General features: G+C 50.9%; 1 protein-coding gene and 1 long non-coding RNA gene across 4 annotated transcripts in view; one reads left to right on the plus strand and one right to left on the minus strand.

Moving 5' to 3' along the window:
- Atg7 (autophagy related 7) overlaps positions 1–24,878 on the plus strand; it is a 226,487-nt gene that overhangs the window by 197,485 nt on the left and 4,124 nt on the right. Inside the window, exon 19 of one of the 3 annotated variants that reach the window (XM_059258393.1) lies at positions 3,799–3,866. The exons of the other annotated variants lie outside the window; for them this stretch is intronic. Coding sequence (XP_059114376.1) covers positions 3,799–3,819 — 21 coding nt within the window. The 3' untranslated portion in view covers positions 3,820–3,866. The remainder of the gene's footprint in view (positions 1–3,798; positions 3,867–24,878) is intronic. 3 annotated transcript variants of the gene reach the window in all.
- On the minus strand, positions 1,714–8,670 carry LOC131907299 (uncharacterized). The gene is made up of 3 exons (XR_009378361.1): positions 8,355–8,670; positions 7,411–7,517; positions 1,714–1,788 (listed from the first exon to the last, which is right to left on the minus strand). It is a non-coding gene; the product is annotated as an uncharacterized LOC131907299 (long non-coding RNA).

The following is a 24,878-nucleotide window of genomic DNA, read 5'->3' on the forward strand; positions in this document are numbered from 1 at the left end:
AAGTTGATTTCTTTGAACCCAGAAGGGCTTCTTCCCTCTGGACACTCCTGTTTTCCCTTACCACAGAATAGGACCTTTATATGTCTCTGGCCTGTCTCTCTCCCCTTCCTCCAACCAGCTGGTAACTGCAGGAGCCAGGAGGAAGGCATGTGTCTGACAGAGCTGACTGAAATCCTATATCTTCGCCCCCTTTCAGGATCATCTTTCTCTCATCCTGCCCAGAATGTCGCCAACCCCGCCCAACAGGCCACAGGAGCTCAGGGGCTGCTGCTTGTCTAAAATAGACAGCCCTAGGCTCACAAGAACAACCTCGCGCCAGTCAGAGTTAGCTTTATAAAATTGTCCCATTGTTTGACCGTGCCCCAAGCATAAAAACCAAAACAGTCCCTGCCCCACCCCCCCAAAACTAAACACTGCAGTGACCTTCACACAATAGAGTAACTGCAATGGAACCGAACAGCCTCAGCAGACTCTGACCCTAGTAGAAGCCACTAGAAGCCTCCCCTGTTCCCTTGGTCCCCAGTGAAGGATGCTTTGCTCCCGTCCCCTGCAAGGTTGCTCCACCCACTCCTGCCTCCATACACTGGGTGTCCATCCTCAGAATCTACCCAGGAGGCCCACCCTTCCTGTGCGAACTTCCCAGGGTTTCCTGCTGAAAACAGCACATTCTCACAGGAAATACTAGCTGATTCTGTGCTCTTTTTCACTTTGTGCCCGTGTGTGTGTGTGTGTGTGTGTGTGTGTGTGTGTGTGTGTGTGTATGTGTGTGTGTGTCTGACTTTGCTGTTCTTGGCAATCAGACTTGTACGCTTAGTGGTAGAGTTGATGGCTTGAAGTGTAAATGTTTACTTTGGTCAGTGTGTGCCATTTGCAGCCTTCCCCGGCTCTCTTAGGTAATAGGCCAACATCTGTGTCTTCACCCACTCAGGGTGTGGAATAACTCCCTCACTTCATCCTTCCTTGACTCCCGAGGTTCCCAGCCCTGCCTCTGTCAGGTCTGACTGCCGACGCCCTTCCAGAAGGAAAAGGGACCCTTCGCCAGCGTACAGTTGCACGTACTCAAGCCCCACCCCCACCCCGGTGCCAGGCTGGCTAGACCCCCGAACCAGGCCTCCAGACAGGACCACCCAAGCTCTGAGCTTTGTTTCACCTTTCCGGAGAAACCGTGCCTCGCAAACGAGAGAAGGGATTGGTGGTGTGACATGATTTCTGAAAGGCAGAGAGCACAGGATACAAACAGCAGCTGCCGTCTGAGGGGCATCTGCTGCATGCCAGGCATTGTGGCCGGAGCTTCATGCAGTCACTGGGCCCCTGTGGCTGCTCTTTGATGTCTTAGTAGCCTGTGTGTGGGGAAGCAGAGTTGGGCTCCAAAAGAGAAAGTAGTGGGTCCAATTCTAGGGAAAGTGGTGGAGTCGAGCCCTGGAGCCAGCCAGAGCCCTGGAGCCAGGCAGTGTGACTCAAAAGCCGAGGTTGTCATGAGCCAGCCTGGCAGGTTTTCCTTCCAGCGCAGGGATCTGTGAGAGGGGCAGAGTTGACTCGGGGGATGGTTGGTTGTAGTTCTCTCCCCGAGCTTGCTGGTTTTCAGATCAGCAAGCACTTCCCTGTGCTCAGTCCCTGTCCCTTCTGCAGAAGGGCCTTAGGATTTCGCCACTGGGAGAGGGAGACATGAGATTGGGCTGTGTGTTCAGGGAGACAGCACCCGCTCTTGTTACTCAGCCAGATGGCCACTCTGCCGAGCGGACCTCTGGCTTCCAGGACAGCTGATGCTCAGGAATGCCGGCTGCATCTCTGTCAATAGCCAATATAGGAAGGCGTGGAGAGCTCTGCTTTTGAAAGTCTCCAAGCGAGTTAATGGAGCCCACCGAGCGCACTGCTAGCCACAAGGAAAATTGAAAAATAGAAGGCTTTGTCCCTTGCAGAACCACGATCCTGCTGAATAGATGGCAGGCACTGTGGTCAGCGCTGACGTGTCCGACAGCGTGGGGGATGGCAGGAGAGACAGACTCGGGCTTTGGGATGCTTCCATGAGAGAGAATCATTTATTAGTTAGTTCTCTCTCTCTCTCTCTCTCTCTCTCTCTCTCTCTCTCTCTCTCTCTCTCTCTGTGTGTGTGTGTGTGTGTGTGTGTGTGTGTGTGTGTGTGTTACCAATATTCTTGTACACAAAAAAGTTATACTGTTTTTAGAAAAAAGAGTCCTCGTGTGAGACGGCCCTTTTCTGCAAAGAACTTACAATTTAATGAGGCAGACGACACGGCTTGCATGGTTGAAAATGGCAGCGGCAGACCCAGCCTGTCTTGAACTGAGTAGCACAGGCAATGGGATGCTGGGATGTGGAGTGGCCAGGGTAAAAGCACAGGAGGAGGAAGTGCGCCTCGGAGCAGAGCATGAGCATGGTCTCATTGTTTTTTTGTGGGGTTTTTGGTTTTGTTTGTTTGTTTGTTTGTTTGTTTGTTTTGGAAGGTTTGGGTTTTTGGTTGTTTGTTTTTGTTTTTTGGTTTGGTTTGGTTTTTTCAAGACAGGGTCTCTCTGTAGTCCTGGCTGTCCTGGAACTCACTATGTAGTCTAGGCTGGCCTTGAACTCAGAGATCTGCCTGCCTCTGCCTCCCGAATGCTGGGATTAGTGGCATGCGCCACCACCGCCCTGCTTGACTCTGTTTTAAAATAGGGTTGAGTTCCTCAGGCGATGCTTGTTAAAAACTGACTGGAGGTGTTAGAGCAGTGGTTCTCAGCCTGTGGGTTGTGACCCTTTTGTGGGGTTGAATGACCCTATCACAGGGGTCACATACCAGATATCATGCATATCAGATGTTTACACTATGATTCATAACAGTAGCAAAATTATAGTTATGAAGTAGCAATGAAAATAGTTTTATAGTTGGGGGGGTCACCCCAACATGAGGAACTGTATTAAAGGGTCACAGCATTAGGAAGGTTGAGAACCACTGTGTTAGAGGGTCAGAGAGGAGCAAAGTGCATCCCAGCTTAGCAAGGGAGAGCCCAGGAGAAGGTAATGCAAACAATTGGGGTCCAGCCTCTCTAGTCTCCTTCTCAGGGTCCAGAAGAGACACTACCAATGGCAAGAATAATCTGAAGGAAGGAATCTAAGTATATCGAGTTCTTTCATCCATCCACTTTGTTCCTCTGAGATTAAATTCTAGCTACACAGCTTCCGTTCTGTACTCATGCTTAGCTCCTCTCTGTCCCTTCTCCTCCTGTCCTATCCTAGTTCTAGCTAAGCTCTTTTTGCCTCATCCTCATCTTCATCTGCATTTCTCTCCATCTTAGTTCCTTCCCCTTCCTCTCGGAGAACTGGTCTACCACCTTGCAAGCGGTAACTCTCACAACACAGTGCAAGGCTTCCAAGGTCCCCACAAGAGCAGTGAGTCAGCTTAATTTCCAACACAAAAAGGGGAGTGAATATAAGAGGTGGGGTCAGATAAGGCCTGGAATAAGTCAGAAATGGAAAATATATTCTTTTTTTTTTTTTTTTTTTTTTTTTTTTTTTTGGTTTTTCGAGACAGGGTTTCTCTGTGTAGCTTTGCGCCTTTCCCGGAACTCACTTGGTAGCCCAGGCTGGCCTCGAACTCACAGAGATCCGCCTGGCTCTGCCTCCCGAGTGCTGGGATTAAAGGCGTGCGCCACCACCGCCCGGCTTTCAAAATATATTCTTATAAGTGGTTAGGTGAAACATTACGAGTCTATCATAAATGTGCTCAAACTACAATCTTACAGGTGGTTAGGTAAAAGAGTCTATAAGTCACTAGAATGTAACTGCCTCTCTCTTTCTATGTCACAGTTTACTGGCAGGGCAGTATAACTCTGCTCGGAGCTAGGAAACCTGCCTTAATAGCTTCACTGCACCTGGTATGCAGAAAGCCCTTTTGTTCTGAGTCAGTTGCTCTGGAATGCCATTTGGGCTGTGAGAGAAAGGAAGGTCTGAACATCACTTGCACAAGAAACAAAGCTATGCACCTAACGTCTGTCTCTCCTAGGTCTAGGAGACAAGTGGTGTCTCCGTAAGGGTGTTTACCTTAATTCAGGAGACTAGCAGTTAGTCCTTCTGTCTGCCATTTGTCTTGGATGCTTGAGAGGTATTTCAGATAAAAAACACTGTTAGAAGTTCTTGGGGACTATGAGAGTGCACATGAATTTCATGGCAGGAAACAGCTGATATATTAAAAGCCAAATAACACCAAAAACCTCCTTGAGATTTGGGTTCCTCTGGAAGAATTCCTTGATTCTTCCAGGTATAGCTTTACCTTATACAGCTGAATCCCTGCTTCATTATCCCTGCGGCTCATAGGAAGAAGGTGCTCAGCATCATGGACCATCATGGACATCAAGATGCCATGATGGACCAGCCAATCAAACAGCAGGGAGGAACCACCAGACACCTCTGAGAAAGACCCAGGTGAAGAATGGGCACCATTGAGTGCTAGAGAGGATGTGAAATGATGGGCCCTCACAGCCGCTGCTAGGGAGACCTCAAGGTGGCATACCCATTCAGAAGACAGCTGGGCAGTTTCCTACTTAAGATGTGCAATCCAGTGACACAGTTCTTTGGTACTTACTCAAATGAGTTCAAAACAGAACAAAACAAAATAAAACAAAAAACTTATGTCCAAACAGAACCCACGGCCTCCTTCATACTCACCAGAAATTTTAAGCAGCTCAGGGAGCTGAGATGCAACTCTGTGTAGCTTATGTTCATGGCCTTGAGTTTGATCCCCACTACAGTAAATAAACACACATGGACACAATAGAATGAATAGCTAAACACCCCCATCAAGTGAATGGGAAAATCATGGTATATCCAGACAATGGAATATTACTCTGGGGGAAAAAAGGTTCTTGAGCCACAAAAAGATACAGAGCAACTGTAGATGTGTTTTATGAAGTCAAAGAAACCAACTGAACAGCTACCTGCTGCATAGCCACAGCCACGTGATGTTCTGGAGAGGGCTGCTTCTGGAGGCAGCGGGAAGATGGTGGTTGCCAGAGGTGGGAGAGGTGCCTGGTCAGGCACAGCAAGGCATTTTTATGGCTCCGAAATCTTTCAGAAACCTTCAGACCTCAGGGCTCTCTGGGCCAGCTGTAGGAGTAGATAGTGGCAGAGGCCTGCTGAGCTGAGGAAGCCTAGGTTCTTTGTGCCCTGAGGAAGCCAGAGAGGACACTGACCAGCCTAGAGGGTATCTGTCACTGGAGGCTTTTGAGAGGAAAAAACATGTCTCTGATGAGCCAGGAAGGAGAGAGAGAAAGCTTGTAAGCTTCAGAAGAAACAGTATGCCAGGGCCAGTGATGACAGAGAGGGGGAAATACTCTGTAACCGGAGGTAATGATGAAGGGGACAGCCTGAGGCTGAGACTCAGCAGAGCTGAACCTATAAGGTTTTGCCTGCTCTATAAGGATACAGCCTTTCTGGAGAGCCATGAGAGGATGGACCCTTTAACAGGATACACGGTTGGGTTCCTGCTTCAGAAACATGGCACCAGGAAGCCAGGCTTCATGTGGAGGAGAGCTAGAGGTGACAATGTGGAAGAGGGGCTGGAGCTGACAGCGGGGTGAAGGAGGGTCAGAAGACTGTGGTCTGGAAGGCTCGGGAAGAAGTGGATGCAACCTGAGGCCATACAGAGGTGGCTGGGGAGTGAGTCAGGAGGAGAGAAGGGGCTGTGGCACTCTGAGGATTCTGGTCCAGGTGAGGGTGGAAGGAGAAAAGTCAAAGCTCTGAGATGTGCAGACTGTGCCATGAGGCTATTCAATGCTAAGTTCGAGGCTGCCGGAAACCCTGGGCAGGAGCAGTGTTGTGCATTCCCCTCAGTTGCTATGCCTTGCTTTGCTCCATCAGACTTTGACCAAAACCTGAGCTGTGGAGGGACATGTGGGGGTTGTTAGATTCTAGAATAAACATCCTTCCCATTGCCAGTGTGGCCAGTGTCCAAAGTGGTGTCATGTTAGAGCACAGAGGAAAACTTGACAAGACCCTCAAAGCCTGTGTGGTACCATCTGAGCAGCTCCCCAGACGGCGCCATTGACTCTGTCAGTGTTGACCTGCAGTGGGAAAGGTGGACGGACCACAGAAGCCTCGATTTCTCTTAGCTCTTGGTGTTTCTGTTGCTAGAATAAAACACATGGCCCAAAGCAAACTGGGGAATAAATATAAGCTTTATTCAGCTTATATTTCCAGGTCACAGTCCATCACTGAAGGAAGTATGGCAGGAACTTGAGGCAGGAACAGAAGCAGAGCCCATGGAGGAGTTTTCTTGTTTTCTTGTTCCCCGTGGTTTGCTCAGCCTGTTTTGTTATACCACCCAGGACTACCTGCCTTAAGGGTGGCACCACCCACAGAGGACTGGGCCCTCCCACATCAATCACCAATCCAAACACCACCCCGCAGACTTGACTACAGGCAGTCTGATGGAGGCACCTTCTTTACTGAGGTTCCCCTTCCCAAATGACTAGGATTGTCACAGAATCCAAGTTTCCCACCTGGCTAATGAAGGAAGACTTGTGCAGTCCCAGGTTTCCTTGCCACTCTGAGCACTCAGCTGGTCTGTTCGTCAAGCTGGAAGCCCAGAGCACCCTGCCTACGTGGATAAAGCCCAAGCAGCGTTCATTTCTCACCAAGCCTCAACACAGAGTCTCACTCTGAAACTTCACCTCACTAGCTTTCCAACTAGAGACTCTCTGACCAGTGAGCTTGGTTTTGTTGTTTGTTTGTAAATTACTGGATTCTCTGAAGCTCTGACTTTATTTTGTAAACATAAGGCCATGGAGTTCCCCATTTACTGCTGTCTTCGTTACTTTTCTATTGCATTGATAAGACACCATAACCAAGGCAACTTAGAGAAGAAAGCATTTATTGGGGGCTTACGGTTTCAGAGGGTGAGTTTGTGGCCATCATGGGAGGGAGCGCGGCACTGGAGCGATAGCCCAGAGAGCTCACATCCTGATTCACAGGCACAAGGCAGGGAGAGCACACTGGGAATGGTGTGGGCTTTTGAAACCTCAAAGCTCATCCCCAGTGACACACCTCCTCCAATAAGGCCACACCTCCTAATCCTTCCCAAACGGTTCCACCAACTGTGGACCAAGCATTCAAATACATGAGCCTGTGGGGGCCATTTTCATTCAGACCACCACAATGGCTTTAAGTTTCCTGATACTAAGAAAATCTGTCTCTCTCCCAGCATGTGTGTAGTGTAAGGAGCACAGTACTGATGTCCCCATTCTAGCGCTGAGGGCAGGGATGGATGGAGGTGATGGTTTCAGACCCATGTGTCCTTCCTGGATGGAAAATTTCTGGACTTTGAACCTGACTCCAGTTTGATTCTGGTGCTATTCTTAGGGTGGCCTTGAGCCATGCAGCTGAGGGACAGGACAGGTCCCAGGTGCTGACATACTTGCTCACCATTCTGTCAGCAGTACTGGCCATCATCCACGCAGTTGAGCGGAGGCATCCACATGCTTCCTAACCACTCTGATTCAGCACAAATGATCTTCACTTTCTGCTTCCACCTGCAAATAACCAGGCATTTTAGGACACGCTGTCTTGGAGGGGAGCTAGCTCTGCTGGGCAGGCCCCTCAGTCAGTCAGAGAAGCCAGGGAGGCACCAGAGACTCTGCCTTGTACTTCTGTACCTTTCATGAGACCTTGCCACAGGGAGGCTGAGGCTTAAAGAAACTTAATAAACTTCCCTAGAGTCACATGACAAAACTTGAGTCACCTGACAAAACTTGTCCAAGTCAAGATTGGAGCCCAGGCCAGTGGTGCCGCCCCATCCTCCACCCAGCAGAATCCTGCCGGGGTCGGACAGGATTAGACTGCATTCTGTAGCCATGATGTAGTAAAGAGTTGGGATATGGGAAATGCCCCCTCTTCCTTTGTTTATTCTTTCAGTAACCAGTGGAGATGACCCATCTACTTCCTCGGGACGTTTTGAGGAGTAAAACATTCTGTCCGCACATAGCTCTTGGTCTACAGCATGGCAGCATGGCTCTGCTGTCTAGAAGTACTTTATGACTGTTGTACCAGACAGTGGCACGACGGTGACAGGGATGAGGAAGACTCCTCCTGTCCACACTCTGCACCGAAAGGGCCTCCCTTTCTCTTACTCAGCCCTTTCCCGGCAACCCTAGCTAGGGACATCATTTCAGACCCAGGCTTGAGCTTGTCAGGGATCCACCATGCATTCGGGAAGTGATGCTCATTTAGTATTAATTTTTGAAATTGGTGTTCAGTAGAGTCCACACTCTTTTCTACCTCCCTGCTCCCAGAATGCATCTCTATCACAGACATAGGCGGTTGTGAGTTCTCTCCTTGGGTCTGTGTTCTGGAAGCAAATTGGCACATACCAGCACTGGAAGCTGCCACGTTGGCATAGCTGGGGTATCTGGTGCTGTCAGCCACACACACAGGACTGAAGAGGAATGGCAGAGCGGACACTGGAGTTACCAGCTTCCCTTCTGAGACATGGCGCTAGTGGTCAGCATGCCTCCCCGGCATGCTTGCCGGAGGACAGTCTTTCCAGACCGTAGTCGGCTGTCTCAGGCGTGACTTGTGTCAGATCTGTGCGGTGTGAAGCAGCAGTCACCAGCCTCAGCTGCCTGTACTTCCCTCCAGTGGAAGAAGGGCTTAGTGCACAGGCTGGATATGCTGGAGTGCCAGAGACCAGAGGAAACAGGGTGTGGCTGGGACAGAATGGGAAGGGTGGCAAAATGTCACAAAGGGTGACTCACCAGTGCAGAAGTTACAGATCTGTGGCAGAGAAGAAAGGACTAACACTGCAGGTAGGCAACGTGGGAAGGAGAGAGGGGGGCGCCCAGGACCTCGGGCACGGGGCTGTGCACCTGTGCGCCTGCCTGCTCTCCTGCTGGGTCTGCAGGAGAGCCAGTGTTCTGTGGCCGTCCCAGAAAGCTGGGTGTGGGATGAGGCATACGCTAAAATTATAATAATCCGTGTGCTTACATTATCCAGTGAGCTCACTGCTGCTGCCCACCACAGCATAGAAGCAGCAGAGGTGAGTGTGCTGGTCCCTACAGAACCAGTTGTCACTGCTCCTCACTCCTACTCTGTGATGGCTAGGGAAAGGGACACTGAGGAACTGAGTATAAATAACTTGTCCTGGACGGGCAGTGGTGGTACATGCCTATTATTCCTAGCACTTGGGAGGCAGAAGCCGGTGGATCTCTGTGAGTTCTGGTCTACAAAATGAGTTCCAGGACAGCCAGGGCTGTTACACAGAGAAACCCTGTCTTGCAAAACCAAAACAATAACAACAACAACAAACAAATTCCAGGTCCATCCGCTAAGGGCAGGTAGAGCCAGGTAGACCTAACCCTCAGGACTCAAGCCCTTGGCCAGGTATCTCAGGGCTCTTCTTGGGAGGAAGAGGTTTTAATAACTCCCACCCTATCCACCTGCTTTCTCCTCTTCTTCTATCTGGGAATCTTCTGTCCCAGAGCAGAAGGCACTGCAGAAGAGACCGGGTATGTCCCTGTTGGAATGGCAGGATTAGTGACATCCTGGGGTGGAGGAGCACTGACTACCGTCTGACGTGTTCTTGTCTTTCTTCAAACATAATTTGCAAGGTGATGGAGATATCTGGGGATTCCTGAGCAGGCTCAGGAATTATGGGTCCGGGGATGAGCCTTTGAGGGGCACAATTGTGCAGGGTAGCAGAACTCTCCACGGGTTGGGAAGGATCACTGAGACCTCCCCCGGGAGAAACTGCACTGGGCTGGGATAGGCTTGGAGCAGGAGTCATGCCCCAGGGCAGCAGACCTAATTATTCATGGAATTTAGACTCAGCTTCTAATGTTCATTTATATCCGAGTGGCACAGCCAAGTTTAAAAATATGATTGAATAATGAAACACTCCTAACCACTCACAGCATGCCCAACTCTAGACCTGGGAGCTTGTGCTGCAGACACAAAGTTTTGGCATCTCACAGCAGGAAACCCCTTCAAAGATGATCCCTCTATCCTCACCCCACACACACCCCACCCAGGCACAGCTCACTCCAGGCTGCTTGCTCTCTACCAGCCAGCCAGCTGAGGCCTCAAGCCTGTCTCTCCTTGTACTCAGACATCTATTCCTCTGTGAAATGGACACGTTGATTCCTCAGAGGACTCTTTAGCAGCGCTAGAAGGATGCTGCATGAAGTTTTGTCAAGTACTTCCCACATGATGATAAGATCATCTTAATGTGGGTCTCAGAACCCATAACGGGTCCGACTCCAGTCATTTCTCATCCCTCCCCACCCCTAGATTGTATGGATCACTTGGAAACCATGGTTTGAAATGATGGGCCATCCACCAAACTCGGTCCTTCTCTATGTCTTCCCTGTCCTTGGAGGAGGAGGAAGGATGTTCAGTTCTGATAAAATGATCCTCACAAAATTCCGAGTCCTCCCTGCATCCTCTCTGCACTTTGATGCTTTACCACATGGCAGGCACGAACTTTGTCCATCTAGCCTGTCCCCAGGCGTAGAGATAGGACCAGGATACTGTGACCTTCTCCAGCAGAGATGAAATCCTGAATTGCTTGGCTCAGTCTTGGCCAATCCAGGCTGCCATTCCTTGGGGAGCCCTGAATGTGGATTTGCCTCCTGGAGGCTGGCTGCCTCACACCTGATTTATAGTGCCGCTCTGCTTGCACTCTGAAGGAAGCACTCTGGTGATGCTGGCACACAGCAGGCAACAAAGATTTTAAAGTGTTGCTCTGGAAGCAAAATTGCCCTTCACGCTGTTAGAATAATTATACCCACTGCATCCCTGCTTACAGCCAAAACAGCAGTAGTGAAACCCAACTAACATGGAAAGGCTAGGGAGGAGAGAAAGAGGAGAAACTGAGCCCACACAAGGCAAGGAACTGGAGAAAGCCTGGCGGGACCAGTCTTTAGTTTCCACATTGACCAGCGGCAGCCTCTGGGTGCCCTGCCCTAGCCCTTTCTTCTCCAAAACGATGCACCCTGCATGCTCACACTGGCTGTGGTTTAAAGCTGAGCAGAAAGTATGGCTTTTATCATTTTAAGTATGCAGCCCCAGGCCAAACCAGACAGAGCTGTTTTCAAAACTTGGTGTTCAAAAGCAGCTTCAAACATTCTATGTTTCCCATTCATGGTTGTCTCTCTAGAAGAGGCACCCTCTCCTCCCCAAGTCTTTCCACTGTTCTATGCTCAGCTTTCTCTGCCTGGAGGCTCCCCCTGGCTAGCTGAGCCTTGCCTTAGCAGAAGGGCATCTGAAGCACAGCAGGTAAAGGGTGACATTGTCTTCTGGCCACCAGCAAAGGGGCCCTGGGAAACCAATATGGCATTTCCTTTGGACGGTGGCATATTACAGAAATACAGAAGTACACATTTCTCCGAAAAGCAGAAGACTCCTAGTGAAGATAGTCTGTTTTCAATGTACTTAATCAGTTCCAGGCACTCCAGGTCTAGCAGACCCACCATGGTCCTGTCATCTAGTAGTCTTTATCTGTGAGCAGATGTTTGAGCCAGTGCAGCAGGAACAAGTCTCCTATGTCCTGCCTTGCCCTCAGCATCCCATCACACCTTAGTTATTTCCTGGGAAGCCAAAGCAAAGCACCCCTTTCCTTTAACCAGAGTAATTGACTTCACTCAGGAGAGACTCTTGACACATCATTCATTAGGGTTTTCCCTGCTCCCTCTGTCCTTGTGTTAGACACACTTGTTCGTTGATTTATATAGCATCTTTAAAAGATTTAATTTTTCTTTATGTGTATGTCTATGTGTAGTGATGTGCATATGTGAGTGCAGTGTTCATGGTGTCCAGAAGAGGGCACCAGATCCCCCTGGAGCTGGTGTTATGAATCATTGAGGGTGTTGGAAACCAAACTCCAGTTTTATGCAAGAGTAGTACATGCCCTTAACTGCTGAGCCATCTCTCTAGCCCTGATACAACATCTGTTTAAACAGCCATAGTAATACCTCATTAAAGCCAGTATTAATTCAGAAAACCAGCAGAAAGTACCAAAAATTTCTGTTGCTGTCTTGCATAAAATAAAGATTCCAGCTCTGTCCATGTTCTTTTGAAGAATGCTATGGTGACAGTTGATTTAGATCAGTAAACTGCACAATGCTGTATTTATTGAAATGATGTTACCTTGGCTCTGCCTGCCAAGTTCATGGTCAAAACTGTGACAGCTTATAAGCTTGATTCAACCCATTGTGTAAGGCTGTAGCTAGAGAACTCCTTTGACTGCTGTTCAGGTGCCATCTTACAAACAATAGGATTATTAATAATGTTTTTGGCTCTTTTGATTTTTTTTCTAAGTTATTATTGCTGTACAAGAAACTTTGATTTTATATGCCATCTATCTGACAATCTTCTTAACCTTTCTTTCTTGTTTTAGTCAACTGAAAATTTACTTAGGTCTCCCAGTTAATCATACCTTCTGTAGATAACAATTTTAAAACTCTAATTTTTATTCATAAATGCATTCATAAATTTTATGTGTTATGGGTGTTTTGCCTGCATGTATGTCTGCACCACTCACATGCAATGCCCTCCAACATTTCAGAAGAAAATGTTGGAGCCCCTGGCAATGAATTTACAAACACTGTAAACCACCATGTGGGTGCTGGGAACTGAACCCTGGTCCTCTGGGAGAGCAGCCAGTGCTCTAACCACTGGGCTGTCAATGCAGCCCTCTGTGTAGCTTGTTTTCTTGTCTTGGTGCTTTGTCTGAATGGTACTGACCTCATCCACAGCAGAGTTCTTGCTTGTCCTGACTGCACTGAGACTTGTACCATTAACTGGTATCTGTTGGAGGTTTTGCTGAGTTAAGGAAGCTTGTTTACAAGAGGAAAGTCTGTAGCCCACTGGTAGAACTCCTGCTTAGCATGTACAAGACCTGTATCTCATTACCAGTACAGCAAAACAGTTAAAATGCATCTAAAAAGTTAACCACATAAGAATAAAACCACAAAGTTAGGCATGGTGGCACAGGACTTTAATCTCAGCACTCAAGAAGCAGACGCAGGTGGATCTCTGCAAGTTCTTAGCCATATTGGTCTACATAGTGAGTTTCAGGACAGCCAGGGCTATAGTTAGACCTTCTCCCTCCCCAAAAGAATACAACCCAATTCAAGGGCCCAACAGAAGAGAACTCATACATAAAATATTGAGTTCACTACTCTACAGCCAGCCAGCCTGCCCATGTTCTCCTAAAGGATTACAAAAGTGGCCTGGGGAACGGGTCAGCCAAAAGAAAAACTGCATCAGGGTGTAGTGGGAACAGGGAACTGTGCATTCAGGTGACAGTGGGATCTCCCAAGTATAGAGGATGAGAAAGTAGAGAAAGGTGAAGAAAAAGCAGGAATTGAATACTTGGGATCACATTCTGGGGTACCTCAAAAGCCCAGCACTGTTCCTTATTTTGCTTAAGAATTCAAGCTGTGTGGGCTGGAGAGATGGCTCAGAGGTTAAGAGCACTGCTTGCTCTTCCAAAGGTCCTGAGTTCAATTCCCAGCAACCACATGGTGGCTCACAACCATCCATAATGAGATCTGGTGCCCTCTTCTGGCCTTCAGAGATATGTGCAGTATACATAATAAATAAATAAATCTTAAAAAAAAAAAAAAAAAAAAAAAAGAATTCAAGCTGTGTGTTTAGGCTGGGTATGCAGCACCATAGTAAAACCCTTGCCTCATAGGCACAGCGTCCTTGACTCAATACCCTGCTTCTAAACAAAACAAACAAACACTCTTTGATTATTAAAAGTAACTAAAGTCATTGGTTAGGAAAGAACAAGTCAGTACAGTTAAATGTATGGACAGCAGCAAAGAGAAGCAGATGAACACTACCTTTCTGCCCAGTGCACACAGAGCAGCAAAGTGTTCAGCCCTGGGCCACTCACATGCCAGGGGAGGGCTCTGCTATAGACCACAGCCTGAGGTCTATGCTTCCAGCTGACAGACTCATTCTCATCCTGTTCAGCCAGGACTTACAGACACAAAACAAGCCCTGCTAGCTTTATTGGTCAGGTGTTGGCAAGGGAGGGTCCCCAAGGTGTGTGACCTGGTTACTGACAGCATGAAACTGGGCGGGGTCTGCCCCCACCCCACTACCATCTGGCTTCTGAACTCCACAGTCTTCGTTTCCTTTCTTGTCTGGGACCTTTCCTGATGGCAGTATACTGAGTCTCAGCCATGGCAGGTCACGCGCATCATTCTGATGGAGAGACCTTTAGTCTCCACTCCAGGGAGCAGAGGTTGCTCTGTAACCACCAGCTCAACCATCCCCATCTCCACACTGTCTTCTTGCCCTCTGTCCTGTCCCACTGTGGTCAAGACAGGAGGCACTCAGAGGGTGCATGCAATGGAGCAGGTGTGCCCTGTGTTTTGGGGATTTGTGCACAGGCCTCTGGCTAGTGGGAACCTGGGTGGTCACACAGAAGGAATGGGTGCAGATGTGTTATGATGCCCTTCCCACCTCAGCAGACATGACTAAACGAGCTTCGTCTGCTTTGAACAATCAATGCATTTGTCAGGGCCACTCACAGCAGGAGCAAGGCCCTGCAGGCAGCTGCATGCTCTGTTCTGTTCCACAAGAGCCCCAGCTGCATGTGTCAGTTGCCCTGCTGAGGGTGAAGCGGAGGGCAACCTGTGGGGAATTCCAGGAAATGCAGCCTTTGTGTCTAAGGAGCCCTAAGGACCCTGAGATGCATCTTGGCAAGAGCAGCTCCTAGAGTCCTTTCCCTCTGCTTCTAAGAAACCCCAGTGCTCAATGGGGAAGGAGTGATCAGTGGGAGGAGGGGTCTGCATCAGTGCTCAATGGGGAAGGAGTGATCAGTGAGAGGAGGGGTCTGCATCAGTGCTCAATGGGGAAGGAGTGATCAGTGGGAGGAGGGCTCTGCATCAGTGCTCAATGGGGAAGGAGTGATCAGTGGGAGGAGGGGTCTGCATCAGTGCTCAATGGGGAAGGAGTGATCAGTGGGAGGAGGGGTCTGCATCAGTGCTCAATGGGGAAGGAGTGATCAGTGAGAGGAGGGGTCTGCATCAGTGCTCAATGGGGAAGGAGTGATCAGTGGGAGGAGGGGTCTGCATCAGTGCTCAATGGGGAAGGAGTGATCAGTGGGAGGAGGGCTCTGCATCAGTGCTCAATGGGGAAGGAGTGATCAGTGGGAGGAGGGGTCTGCATCAGTGCTCAATGGGGAAGGAGTGCTCAGTGGGGAAGGAGTGATCTATGGGAGGAGTGCTCAGTGGGGAAGGAGTGATCAGTGGGAGGAGTGGTCTGCATTAGTAAAACAAAGACATGCAGGAAAACCCCCAAACCCTTCTAACTTGCACCCCACAAGACCATATGCCAAAATGTTTCTCCCCACTTCTGAGTATTTCATTGTCTCCATCAGCCCTTTCACCAGAATTATTTACTCCTTAAAATGATCACTGCCGTGATAGAGTGGGGGTGTGGCTCAGTGGTAGAGCCCTTCTCTAGCAAACCAGCCCTAGATTTATCCCAAGCGTGGGGGGTGGGGGGAGGAAAGGAAACTGGCTTCCATGCCTAGTCCTGGTGAATGTGTCCCCGCCCCCAGATCTGTAGGTGGCACCAGGGAAGCTCTCCAGCTACCTGGGGCTCAGTTCATGGGTTACCTAGCCAGCTGAGCCCCCAGCCTGATTGTCCTGCCCCAGGTCTGTTGCCATAGGAGATGGAGGCTAGTCTAGATGCAGGGTACCCAGCCCAGGTTCCAGAGCAAAAGGGTGAGGGGTGTTAGCGTGGGAGACAAGGCTCCTGTCCACTGGCCTGAGAGTGGGGTACCCCGGAATGGGAGGGACCAACCTCTCCAGAGCTTCATAACTGGTGCTCAAGCATTTTGATGAATGCACTACAATGGCCTAGCTGCACACCCTAGGCAGATGAAGCCCCCAACTCAGGCCCCCTTCCTCCTGTGTGCCTAACTGTTATTGGCTGGGATGAAGGGACTCAGCTGCAAGGTCCAAGTACTGTCACCTCATCTGTGAGCTGCGAATCCTTGTTTGCTAAAGTCTGTCCTGACAACATGGCATGAAAGTTGACATTCAGAGTACTGCACCTGCCAACACTTCCCCAGAACCACCGCTGAGAATGTGCCCAGTTTAACCCAGAAGCTGCAGGATGACATGGATACCAGCCAGTGAGCTAGTCCCTCATTGTTTTGTGAAGATGACAGGTGCTGAGGACGCAGTGTGTGCCCAGGTTTAAAACGGTGGGAAGGAGGAGGCTCAGTGGGGCTTGTGCTGAGATATGGTGCCGTGATATGGTGCCGACTCAGAACTAGCAAAGGAGCCAGATACATCACCTGCATGGAGAAAACCAGTGTGCATGCCACTGGGGCCCAAAGAGAAGAATGCAGAGTGGACAGGAGTACAGATGGGCCGGAGGGGCCGGAGGGGCAGCAGGAGGTGCAGCAGGAGGCCCCGTCGGCCGGTAGTTAAGAGCACTGGGTAGATTTTGACAATGTTAATGTGTGCATGAAAACCTGCTCTTTGGGTTTGGACCTGAGCTTGTCAGTCATCTTTGTACCATCCCGAACACCAGGGCTTGTGGTGACCCAGCCTACCCTGAGTTTTGCATGTTAACATGGCAGCTTTCACAGACAGTGGGGAAGAGAAGCCCCAGTTTGAGGCGGGAGGACTAGAGGCAAGGCCCAAGACAGAGCAGACAGGGCAGCACCTTCACCCTGGCTCTGTTCTGCAAGCTGCCCCAGAGCCCAGGAGGCTGCTGTGGGTGGGAGCTTCTTGGGGTGTCAGAGCAGTTGCCCCCACTTGTGTTCATTTACACCCTGAGCCAACGAAAACAAAGGAGGCAGTCTTGAGCATCTGTGCAGAGATTCCTTATGCAGCAGCTGGTTTTCCAGTCCAGCGTGTTGTCCCTTAGGAGGGGAGGAGGGGAGTTTCCAGGAGCTTGCTCACTGTTCCCTCTTGTTAGAATTGAATGCTATATGCTGCTGTTTATCCTGTTCTCAGGGCAAAACCTCTGTTCTGTCTATAAACTTACTAAAGCCGAAGTCTCTCGTCTCCTTTCTTGAGGATTTTCTAGATTATGTGTGTACATGTGGGTTTTGTGCACGTGTGCAGGTGCCCACAGGAATCAGCATCACCAGATAAGATGCCCTGGAGTTAGAGTTTACAGGATCTGGGAGCCGCCTGACCTGGGTGCTGGGAACCGTGGATTCTGTGGAAGAGCAGAGTGTACTCTTAACCGTGAAGCCACCTCTTCAGCCCCCAGAAGTCTCAGCAGGAAATACTGACTAAGGGTGCTGTCTGGAAGGTGGGGGATGGAAGGGGGACGGCGGAGCTGGTTCCACGCAGAGGCCACTTCTCAAAGGCACAGTTTTTCTTTCTTAGCCCTATGACCAAAGCGTTGCCTCAGCTTGGCGCCTGCCGCTTATCAAGTTAACGAGGAGAAAGAGGAACAGGAAAGAAACCAGAAGCAGAAAGCTGGTTTGTTTGTAAAGTGGGTTAAAAGAGTGTTTATTAAGGGAAACAACCGCCCTTTCATTTTCACTCTTCAAAACAGAAAGGCTTTCATGTTATAGCAGTCGCAGACCTTGGACTCAGTCTGAGGCGGGTTTCCCACCACTGAGGATGTGTCTCCATGAAGGGAAAGTTGGGATCCAGACCCAGTGCCTGGAAAAGTACTGCCCAGCAGAGCCTGGCCAGCCTTGTGTACCAGGGAGACACTGCCACACAGGCTGGCATGGCCAAGGCCCCTCAGAGGATGCCCAGCCTGAACAAGTCCAAGTGGCTGGAAAAGTACTGCCCAGCAGAGCCTGGCCAGCCCTGTGTCCCAAGGAGAAGCTGCTGTACAGGCTGGCATGGTCATGCCCCTGAGTCCAGGTCTTGGCCTTGGCACCTGCTGCCAAGGATGTCCCAGTCTGTAATAGACCAAGACACCAGAGTCGTCCAACTCTGGGGAAAAGCTATGAGCATTAGTGCTATGTCCTGCCACGGCCAGCTGGGCAGTGCGGGTCTTGATGGCCATGGCTGCCCGTTCTGAGACATCTCTATATTTAGGTATGGCATGAGACAGCCAAGGTAAAGAAAGACGCCCCCAAATTACTTCAGAACACTGTTGCCCTTGGAGCTGCGGCCGTGTGTCTGTCCTTGCCTCATAGCCCACTGCATGCCCTGTGTGCCACGGTGTAAAGGCAGCACCCCAAAGCCACAGCAGCTTGGAAAGCATCAGCCCTTCCTGAATGGCAGTCCTTGATGCTGGGTGGGTACGTGCCACTGGGCAGGGACCACACACAGTAGCTTCCTATTTGCTGTACTGAAGGGACACCACATACTCCGTTTTAGCAGAACATGACATGGAGCTCTGAGTGACCCAGCCTTGTCCACTGTCTTCTGTCTCTCAAAATCAGGGGCCTGGTGGCAATGTGGCCAAAGTCATGTTTTCTCATATGGGGCCTCCAAAGTCTCCATGCCTAGGAAGAACAACTCTGCCCCTCTCTTCTGGCCCAGACAGCCTGCGCCTGAGCTGCCCTGCTGGCCGGCTCTTCCTGTGGGAGTCTCCCCCACCGGCCTTCAGTTCCCTCAGTGCCTTCTTGCTAGACGCCCCTGCTTCTGTCTCCTTGTAGACCCCTCCTCCAGGAAGCCTTCCTGAAAAGTCAGATTTCTTGGATGTCCTGCTCAGGGGCCCTCCCTGGAGGCCCTGTGGGCATTTCTTCTGGAACTTTCCATTCTCCATGCCCTAGGCTAGCCCATGCCCTGCAGAACCTTCACTGAGCACCCAGCCTTCCACTCTCTGTAGCTCAGGCCTCTTCCGTGCACAGCCACAGACCCCTGTTGCTGTCCTCTGACCGGTTCACTGGCTGGATTGAAGACTTGTCAAGGCAAAGGTTGAGCCCAGAATCTTTGCCTCTCGGTCTCCTGAGCTGCTCACCCCAAAGCAGGTGGAAATGTGCTTACAAAGCAAGAGTGGGGACCACACGGGTCTCCAAGTGGCTCATTGTCAAGCTGGGCAGTGTGACTGTGGGAAATCAGCTCCTATCTGGACTTCTCAGGCAGGCAGGAGCCAAGGGGAAGCACAAAGCCTCCCTGAGGACCCCATTGTGCCATGACAGGTTCTGCCGCCATCAGTGGGGCCATGCGGTACTGTGATGGCCATGGCTGCCTGTCCTGAGGTGTCTCTATGTTTAGGCAGGACATAAAACAGCCAGGGTAAGAAAGACACCCTCGTGTTGCCTCAGAACACTGTTGCCCTTAAGCTGTAGCTTTGACTCCCAAGAGAGCTATTCTCAATTAATGGCTTCCCCAGAACCTTCTTGAGCTCTGGGAACTGCCCTGGCCTCAGGGATTCTGCTAGCCTCACCCCTTACTCTAATGATTAAAGACACACTCGTGCACACACATGCACATGCACGTGTGCGTACACACACACACACACACACACACACACACACACACACACACACACAGCCAAAGCTTCCCCAGCAGGGAAAGGATGATAGGATTATTGCGTGCGGAGGAAGGAGAGGCCCTCAGGCACCCAACACAGTCTAAGGCCCCTGCCCCACAGGGACAGGATGCCTGTGGGGTCTAGATGGCCACGACTCTACAGGCCAGCCTCGGTGTCTGAAGCCAGAGGGGCAGGATGGCGGAGAGTTGAGGTCCAGCGTGTTGCAGACAGCTCCTTAGATCAAGTTAGACAAAACCCACCATCTTTCAAGCCAGCTGCTGAGCATGGCACCCCACAGGTCCTGGTCTCTTTAGCCCCTGCCAGTCTAGGCTCAAGGAGACCGAGGCATGGTGACCAGCAACTCATTCTCCCTGGCCTCGCCCAGCAGCTGTGCTCTGACCCCTCCATGTTGTTCTGGGAGGGAAGCTGGAGCTGGCATAGGTCTGCTCCTTCCCAGGCTCTTTGACCAGGACAGAGAGGAAGAAATCAAAACTTTCCATTTCCCTAGCGAAGGGCAATTTTGTGCACACCTCAGGGAGGATGTTTGTGTTCAGGGAGGTCATGGCTGTCTGCTTTCAGAGTAAACGCTCCTGTGGTAACCCTCGGATAGGGCGCATCCTTGGACAGCTGGCTGTGTGGCCTCAGTGTCCTCCGGCACGGCCCCAGCTGCTGTGAGCTAGCACAGGGCAGCCAGGACCACCCTGCTGGTGTCGGGCTAAGGCCCAGCTCCTCAGGGGCTGCTGTGTGAGGCTGCTCACCTTCCGCTCCCTGTGCTCACAGAAAGCAGCAACGCCAGGGCAGCAATCTCAAGGTGTCAAGACTTATGTTCAGTAGCTGTTCCTCCCTAATGATGGGCTTGCCGCTAAACAAGCCATAGTAAGGGGAAGGTGACCACAGCACACTGCACCCCAGCATCCGCCTCGCCCTATACAGGTATCGGTTGCTTCCACTTGGGATTAGGGTTGTTTTCAGTTTGGGGCTTTGCTTAGTTGTTATAACCAAAGGCCCCCAAATGAGTAACTTAAAAAGAAGAGAGGTCTCCTTAGCTCCTAGTTTTGGAAGCAGGAAGTCAGAGTGCTAAGGAGGGTGCCGCTGAGTCTGAGCATGAGGCAGACAAAGGGTGTGAGTTCTTCCCACAGAGCCAGTCGCCCCATCAGGGGAGCTCTATCCTGATGACCTCATCTAATCCTACCTGCCTCCCAAGGTCCCCACTCCCCAGTACTGCCACACAAGTACTGTGTGTTAACCAGGCACATACTGGACATCTCTGAATACCACCAACACGGGCATCTTGGGGTTGTACACGGACTTTGCGGGGCACACTGAAATCACAGCTGAGCTTTAGTGAACCCCACCAGCGTGCGAAAGTCTCTGGGTGGGCAGAGCCCAGTGATCAGTGGTAGGAGACTGTCAAACCAACTGGTACACACACTTGTACTCCCAGCTACTCAGGAGGTCGAGGCAGGAGGATTGCTTGAGCTTGGGAGTTCCAGACTAGCTTGAGCAACATAGCAAGAGACAGGAGATGGAGCCTCAGTATACAGCCTTGGCTAGCTTTGAACTGTGTGCAAACCAGGCTGGTCTCGAACTCACCGAGATCCACCTGCCTCTGCCTCCCAAGTGCTGGGATTAAAGGTGTGGGCCACCACACCCAGCCTTTTGATGTCTTCTTTAAGAGAAAAAAACATTTTTAATTTTGGTGGTATCCAGTTGAATTTTTTTTTCTTTTCTTTTCTGGCTCCTGTTACTGCTGTCCTAAGAAAATTCCGCCCGCTGTGAGACTCACATTCTATGTTCTCTGTAGACGTGTGACGGCAAAGCTTCGCACCCGGCTGTGACTAAGCTGGTTCTTGTATGTGGTGTGCAGTGCGGGGCGGGGGTGGCAGTGGCTTTTTCTACGGTGTCCAGCCCTCCCAGCACTGTTTGCTCAAAGCTGTTTGCCTTGCTGAATCCCGTGGCCCCTTCGATGAAGGCCAGCTGCCCCGTCTCCCTGCCTTGTCAGACTTTCTCTGGTCCCCAGGAGGAACCCAGGGCTGCTGCCCAGCTGACCACATTGCTCTGTGTTCCCATCCTTACCTGGATGCCACACTGTCTGCTTGCTGTAGTTTAGAGAGTTTAGGAGGCCGGGGTTTGTACTATGCCTTGGTGGTGATGGTCAGCCCCAGGGGCAGAGCCCTGGGGACTCTGATGGGGTACACAAACCTGTTAGCACAGCTTTTCCAAGGACTCGGGTCCCTTATCCTGAAGGTCCCCTTTGTTACTGTACATAAAGTGTCAGAATGAGCTCCCAGGAAGCCTGTGCGTAGCCATACCCTCCCAGAGTTCTCAGGGCTCCTACCTTCTTCCCTTCTCCCACACTCTCCAATGGTGACCCCAAAAGCCCTGTGAGGTAGAGGGCAGGCCATGAATGCATCTGCCACTTTAAAGTTTTCTAAGGAACCAAAAATCAGAGCTACATAATGGAAACCACTTTGCAGCCTCCAGCGTGGCCATTTATCTCAATCACCAGTGCATTTAAGATGTGGGCCAAACATATAAATCATATCTTGAAAGAAAGTATGTTGGTGCCACAAAAATTACCCTGTATTCTTACCACCTAATTCAAAAAATGTGTTTTGAAGCTTAGGGGAGTGCAAACAAGCTCAGGCTGTCTGTCAGTCTCCCCACACTTCTTCCCACACATCCCACCTCCTGGCCAAACTCCACAGAGGGAGGGGCTGAAGAGGTGATTGGCAACGCCCTGGTGGGCTGTGCTTAGACTGATGGTCAGTGAAGGTCAAAGGCGAGGCCAAGCCCCACCGTGGTCTGCTCCCTTGTTAGTCAGTGTTAGCTACCCAGCTCAGTGGCTCTCACCCGAGGTGACACTCTCCAGAGCTCCTTTACTGACATCCCAGGGGAGGGGACTAAGGACCCTCGGGCCCATCTTCCAGACTGAGGTGAAGAGGCAGGAGAGGGCTGGGGGCTGGAATTTGAGGCCTTCCCATCTCGGAACTTCCATGAGTCCATTTGATGCCATGTCTGCTCAGCAGTTTCTGGGAGAAACCAGTAGGTGTGTGTGGACCTTCCTACAGACAGGGCCCCAGCCCCAATTTCTGGAGCAAACCCCCTACACACACACACACACACACACACACACACACACACACACACACACACACACACATGTGCACGCATGCACACACAGTGCTTCTGGTCTGAGAGCGCACTGAGCACTGTGAAAGCATCAAGGAAGAATGAACTCACACCTGGGGTCCCAACAGCGGAATCCTGTTCTCACTTCCTGGCCTCATCTCGGTCTACTTTTGTCACCAAGCATAGGGTTGGTTTTTCTCTGTTCATCTAATCCATTTAGGAACAAGTTTCATGCCCTTAAATCCTGCCTGCAAACAGGCCTGGACCCCTTCCTGCACCAGCATGGCAGGCTCGGGCCCTCCCTGAAGTAGGAGGCAGAGGTTCTGGCCCAGGCTCGTGGGACCCACCTCCCCTCTCTCCTTGCCCCTCACCCTGGCCTTCACCCTTCCTCAGAGGGACAGTTGGGACCTCCCTGCCACAGAGAATGTGCTAGAAGGTCTGTAGGTCTCCAGATGGGGAGCTGTCACCTCCCCTGCTCCCTCCACATCTCTTACAACAAGACTAACAACAAAAGACAAGTTCAAGTGGAAAGTTCTGGAAGGAGCTGCCTTAGTCGGGGTTTCTATTGCTGTGACAAACACCAAGACCAAAAGCAAGTTGGGGAGGAAAGGGTTTATGTGGCTTACACATCTGCACTGGAGTCCATCACTGAAGGAAGTCAGGACAGGAACTCAAACAGGGCAGGAACCTGGAGGCAGGAGCCAATGCAGAGGCCATGGAGGGGTGCTGTTTACTGGTTTGCTCAGCCTGCTTTCTTACAGAACCCAGGACCACCAGACCAGGGATGGCCCCACCCACAATGGGCTGGGCCCTCCCCATCAATTACTAATTAAGAAAATGCCTTACAGGCTGGCCTACAGCCCGATTTTATGGAGGCATTTTCTTAATTGAGGGTCCCTTCTCTCTGATGACTCTAGCTTGTGTTGACACCGGTGTTTGGACACCGAAATGACATGAGATTACCCCTCAGTAATTACCAACTTATTAGAAGAAGGTCTCTGAGCCATGAGGGTGTATACCACCCCGAAGTAGGAGAGCAGCCAAGAGAACATTACATCAGAGACAGCATGGGGGTGAGAGATGGGAGGAAGATGGGGTGAGAGATGGGGAGGAAGATGGGGTGAGAGATGGGAGGAAGAGGGGGTGGGAGAGATGGGAGGAAGATGGGGTGAGAGATGGGAGGAAGAGGGGGTGAGAGATGGGAGGAAGATGGGGTGAGAGAGATGGGAGGAAGAGGGGGTGAGAGATGGGAGGAAGATGGGGTGAGAGAGATGGGAGGAAGAGGGGGTGAGAGATGGGAGGAAGATGGGGTGAGAGAGATGGGAGGAAGGAGGCAAAAATCTGGCAAGCAGGTGAGAAGCTCCCTCGCACAGAATGATGGAATCCTGAAGGGAGAGACAGGCCTTTCAGTGTGCTCTAGGAAACCCCGAGAACAAAGGAGGTTCTCTGATGTTTAAAGGCTAATTTTAGGGGGCAGAGGGTTGGAGGGAAGTTGCATGCCCTACGATTCCGTCTGGCTTAGTCTACCTGCCAAGGGGCACAGGCTATAAACTTACCTTGCAGTTGCAAGGGGGTGGGACTAGTCTTCCTCACAGGCAAAAGCAGAATGAAGAAAACTGCCAGCCACCAGCAGAGACTGCAGGGCATGTGGCCTGCTTTCTGGAGGCAAGGAAAGGCAGCTAGAGGGTCTGTGATAACTTGCTCCCCCAGGGTCATCCCCAGCCCCAAGGAAACCCCCAATTAGAACTGACCAACAGTTGGTGAGGGGCTGCAGGCATCCTCAGGGATATGGCTTCCCTTTCCTCCTTACTGACCCCACCACGAGGGAGAGGCCTACATGGCTGAGGGAAGCCTTTCTTCTCTCCTGCCCTGGGCATGTTGGACAAGCAGGCCTGGTCTGTCCTACACTATTGCAGGTTTATCTGCAAGACTGTCCCAAAGGGGTTGTGGAGACCCAGCGACAACGAAATCCTTTGCCTGCCTCTCGGATGGGCCTCAGGAGGCTACATAGCACCCCCAGCTAGCCCTTCCCTCAGCTTCCAGCCTTCCAGGCTGTGACCTCCACCACCCCTCTGCTTATTCCCCCCGCCACCACCTTGCTTCCTGCCTGTCCTAGTCAGTCTAGGATGTCATGGGCCATACACCAGCACACAATCCATCAGCCATAGGGTCCCACAAGCCTGTCCTCTTTCTGGTCTTCACTCTTGGCTTAGGCATTTTGTCTTAGGAAGCCCTTCCTAGTCTTGGTACTACCTGTTGATAGAACCCCCCTAAACCTAGGGCTAGCTGCCTAGAAGGGTCTGTGAGGGATGGCGGCACACAGAAGGATGAGTGGGGTT

Source organism: Peromyscus eremicus, chromosome 3 (assembly GCF_949786415.1).
Source record: "Peromyscus eremicus chromosome 3, PerEre_H2_v1, whole genome shotgun sequence".
NCBI classification, from domain to species: Eukaryota; Metazoa; Chordata; class Mammalia; order Rodentia; family Cricetidae; genus Peromyscus; species Peromyscus eremicus.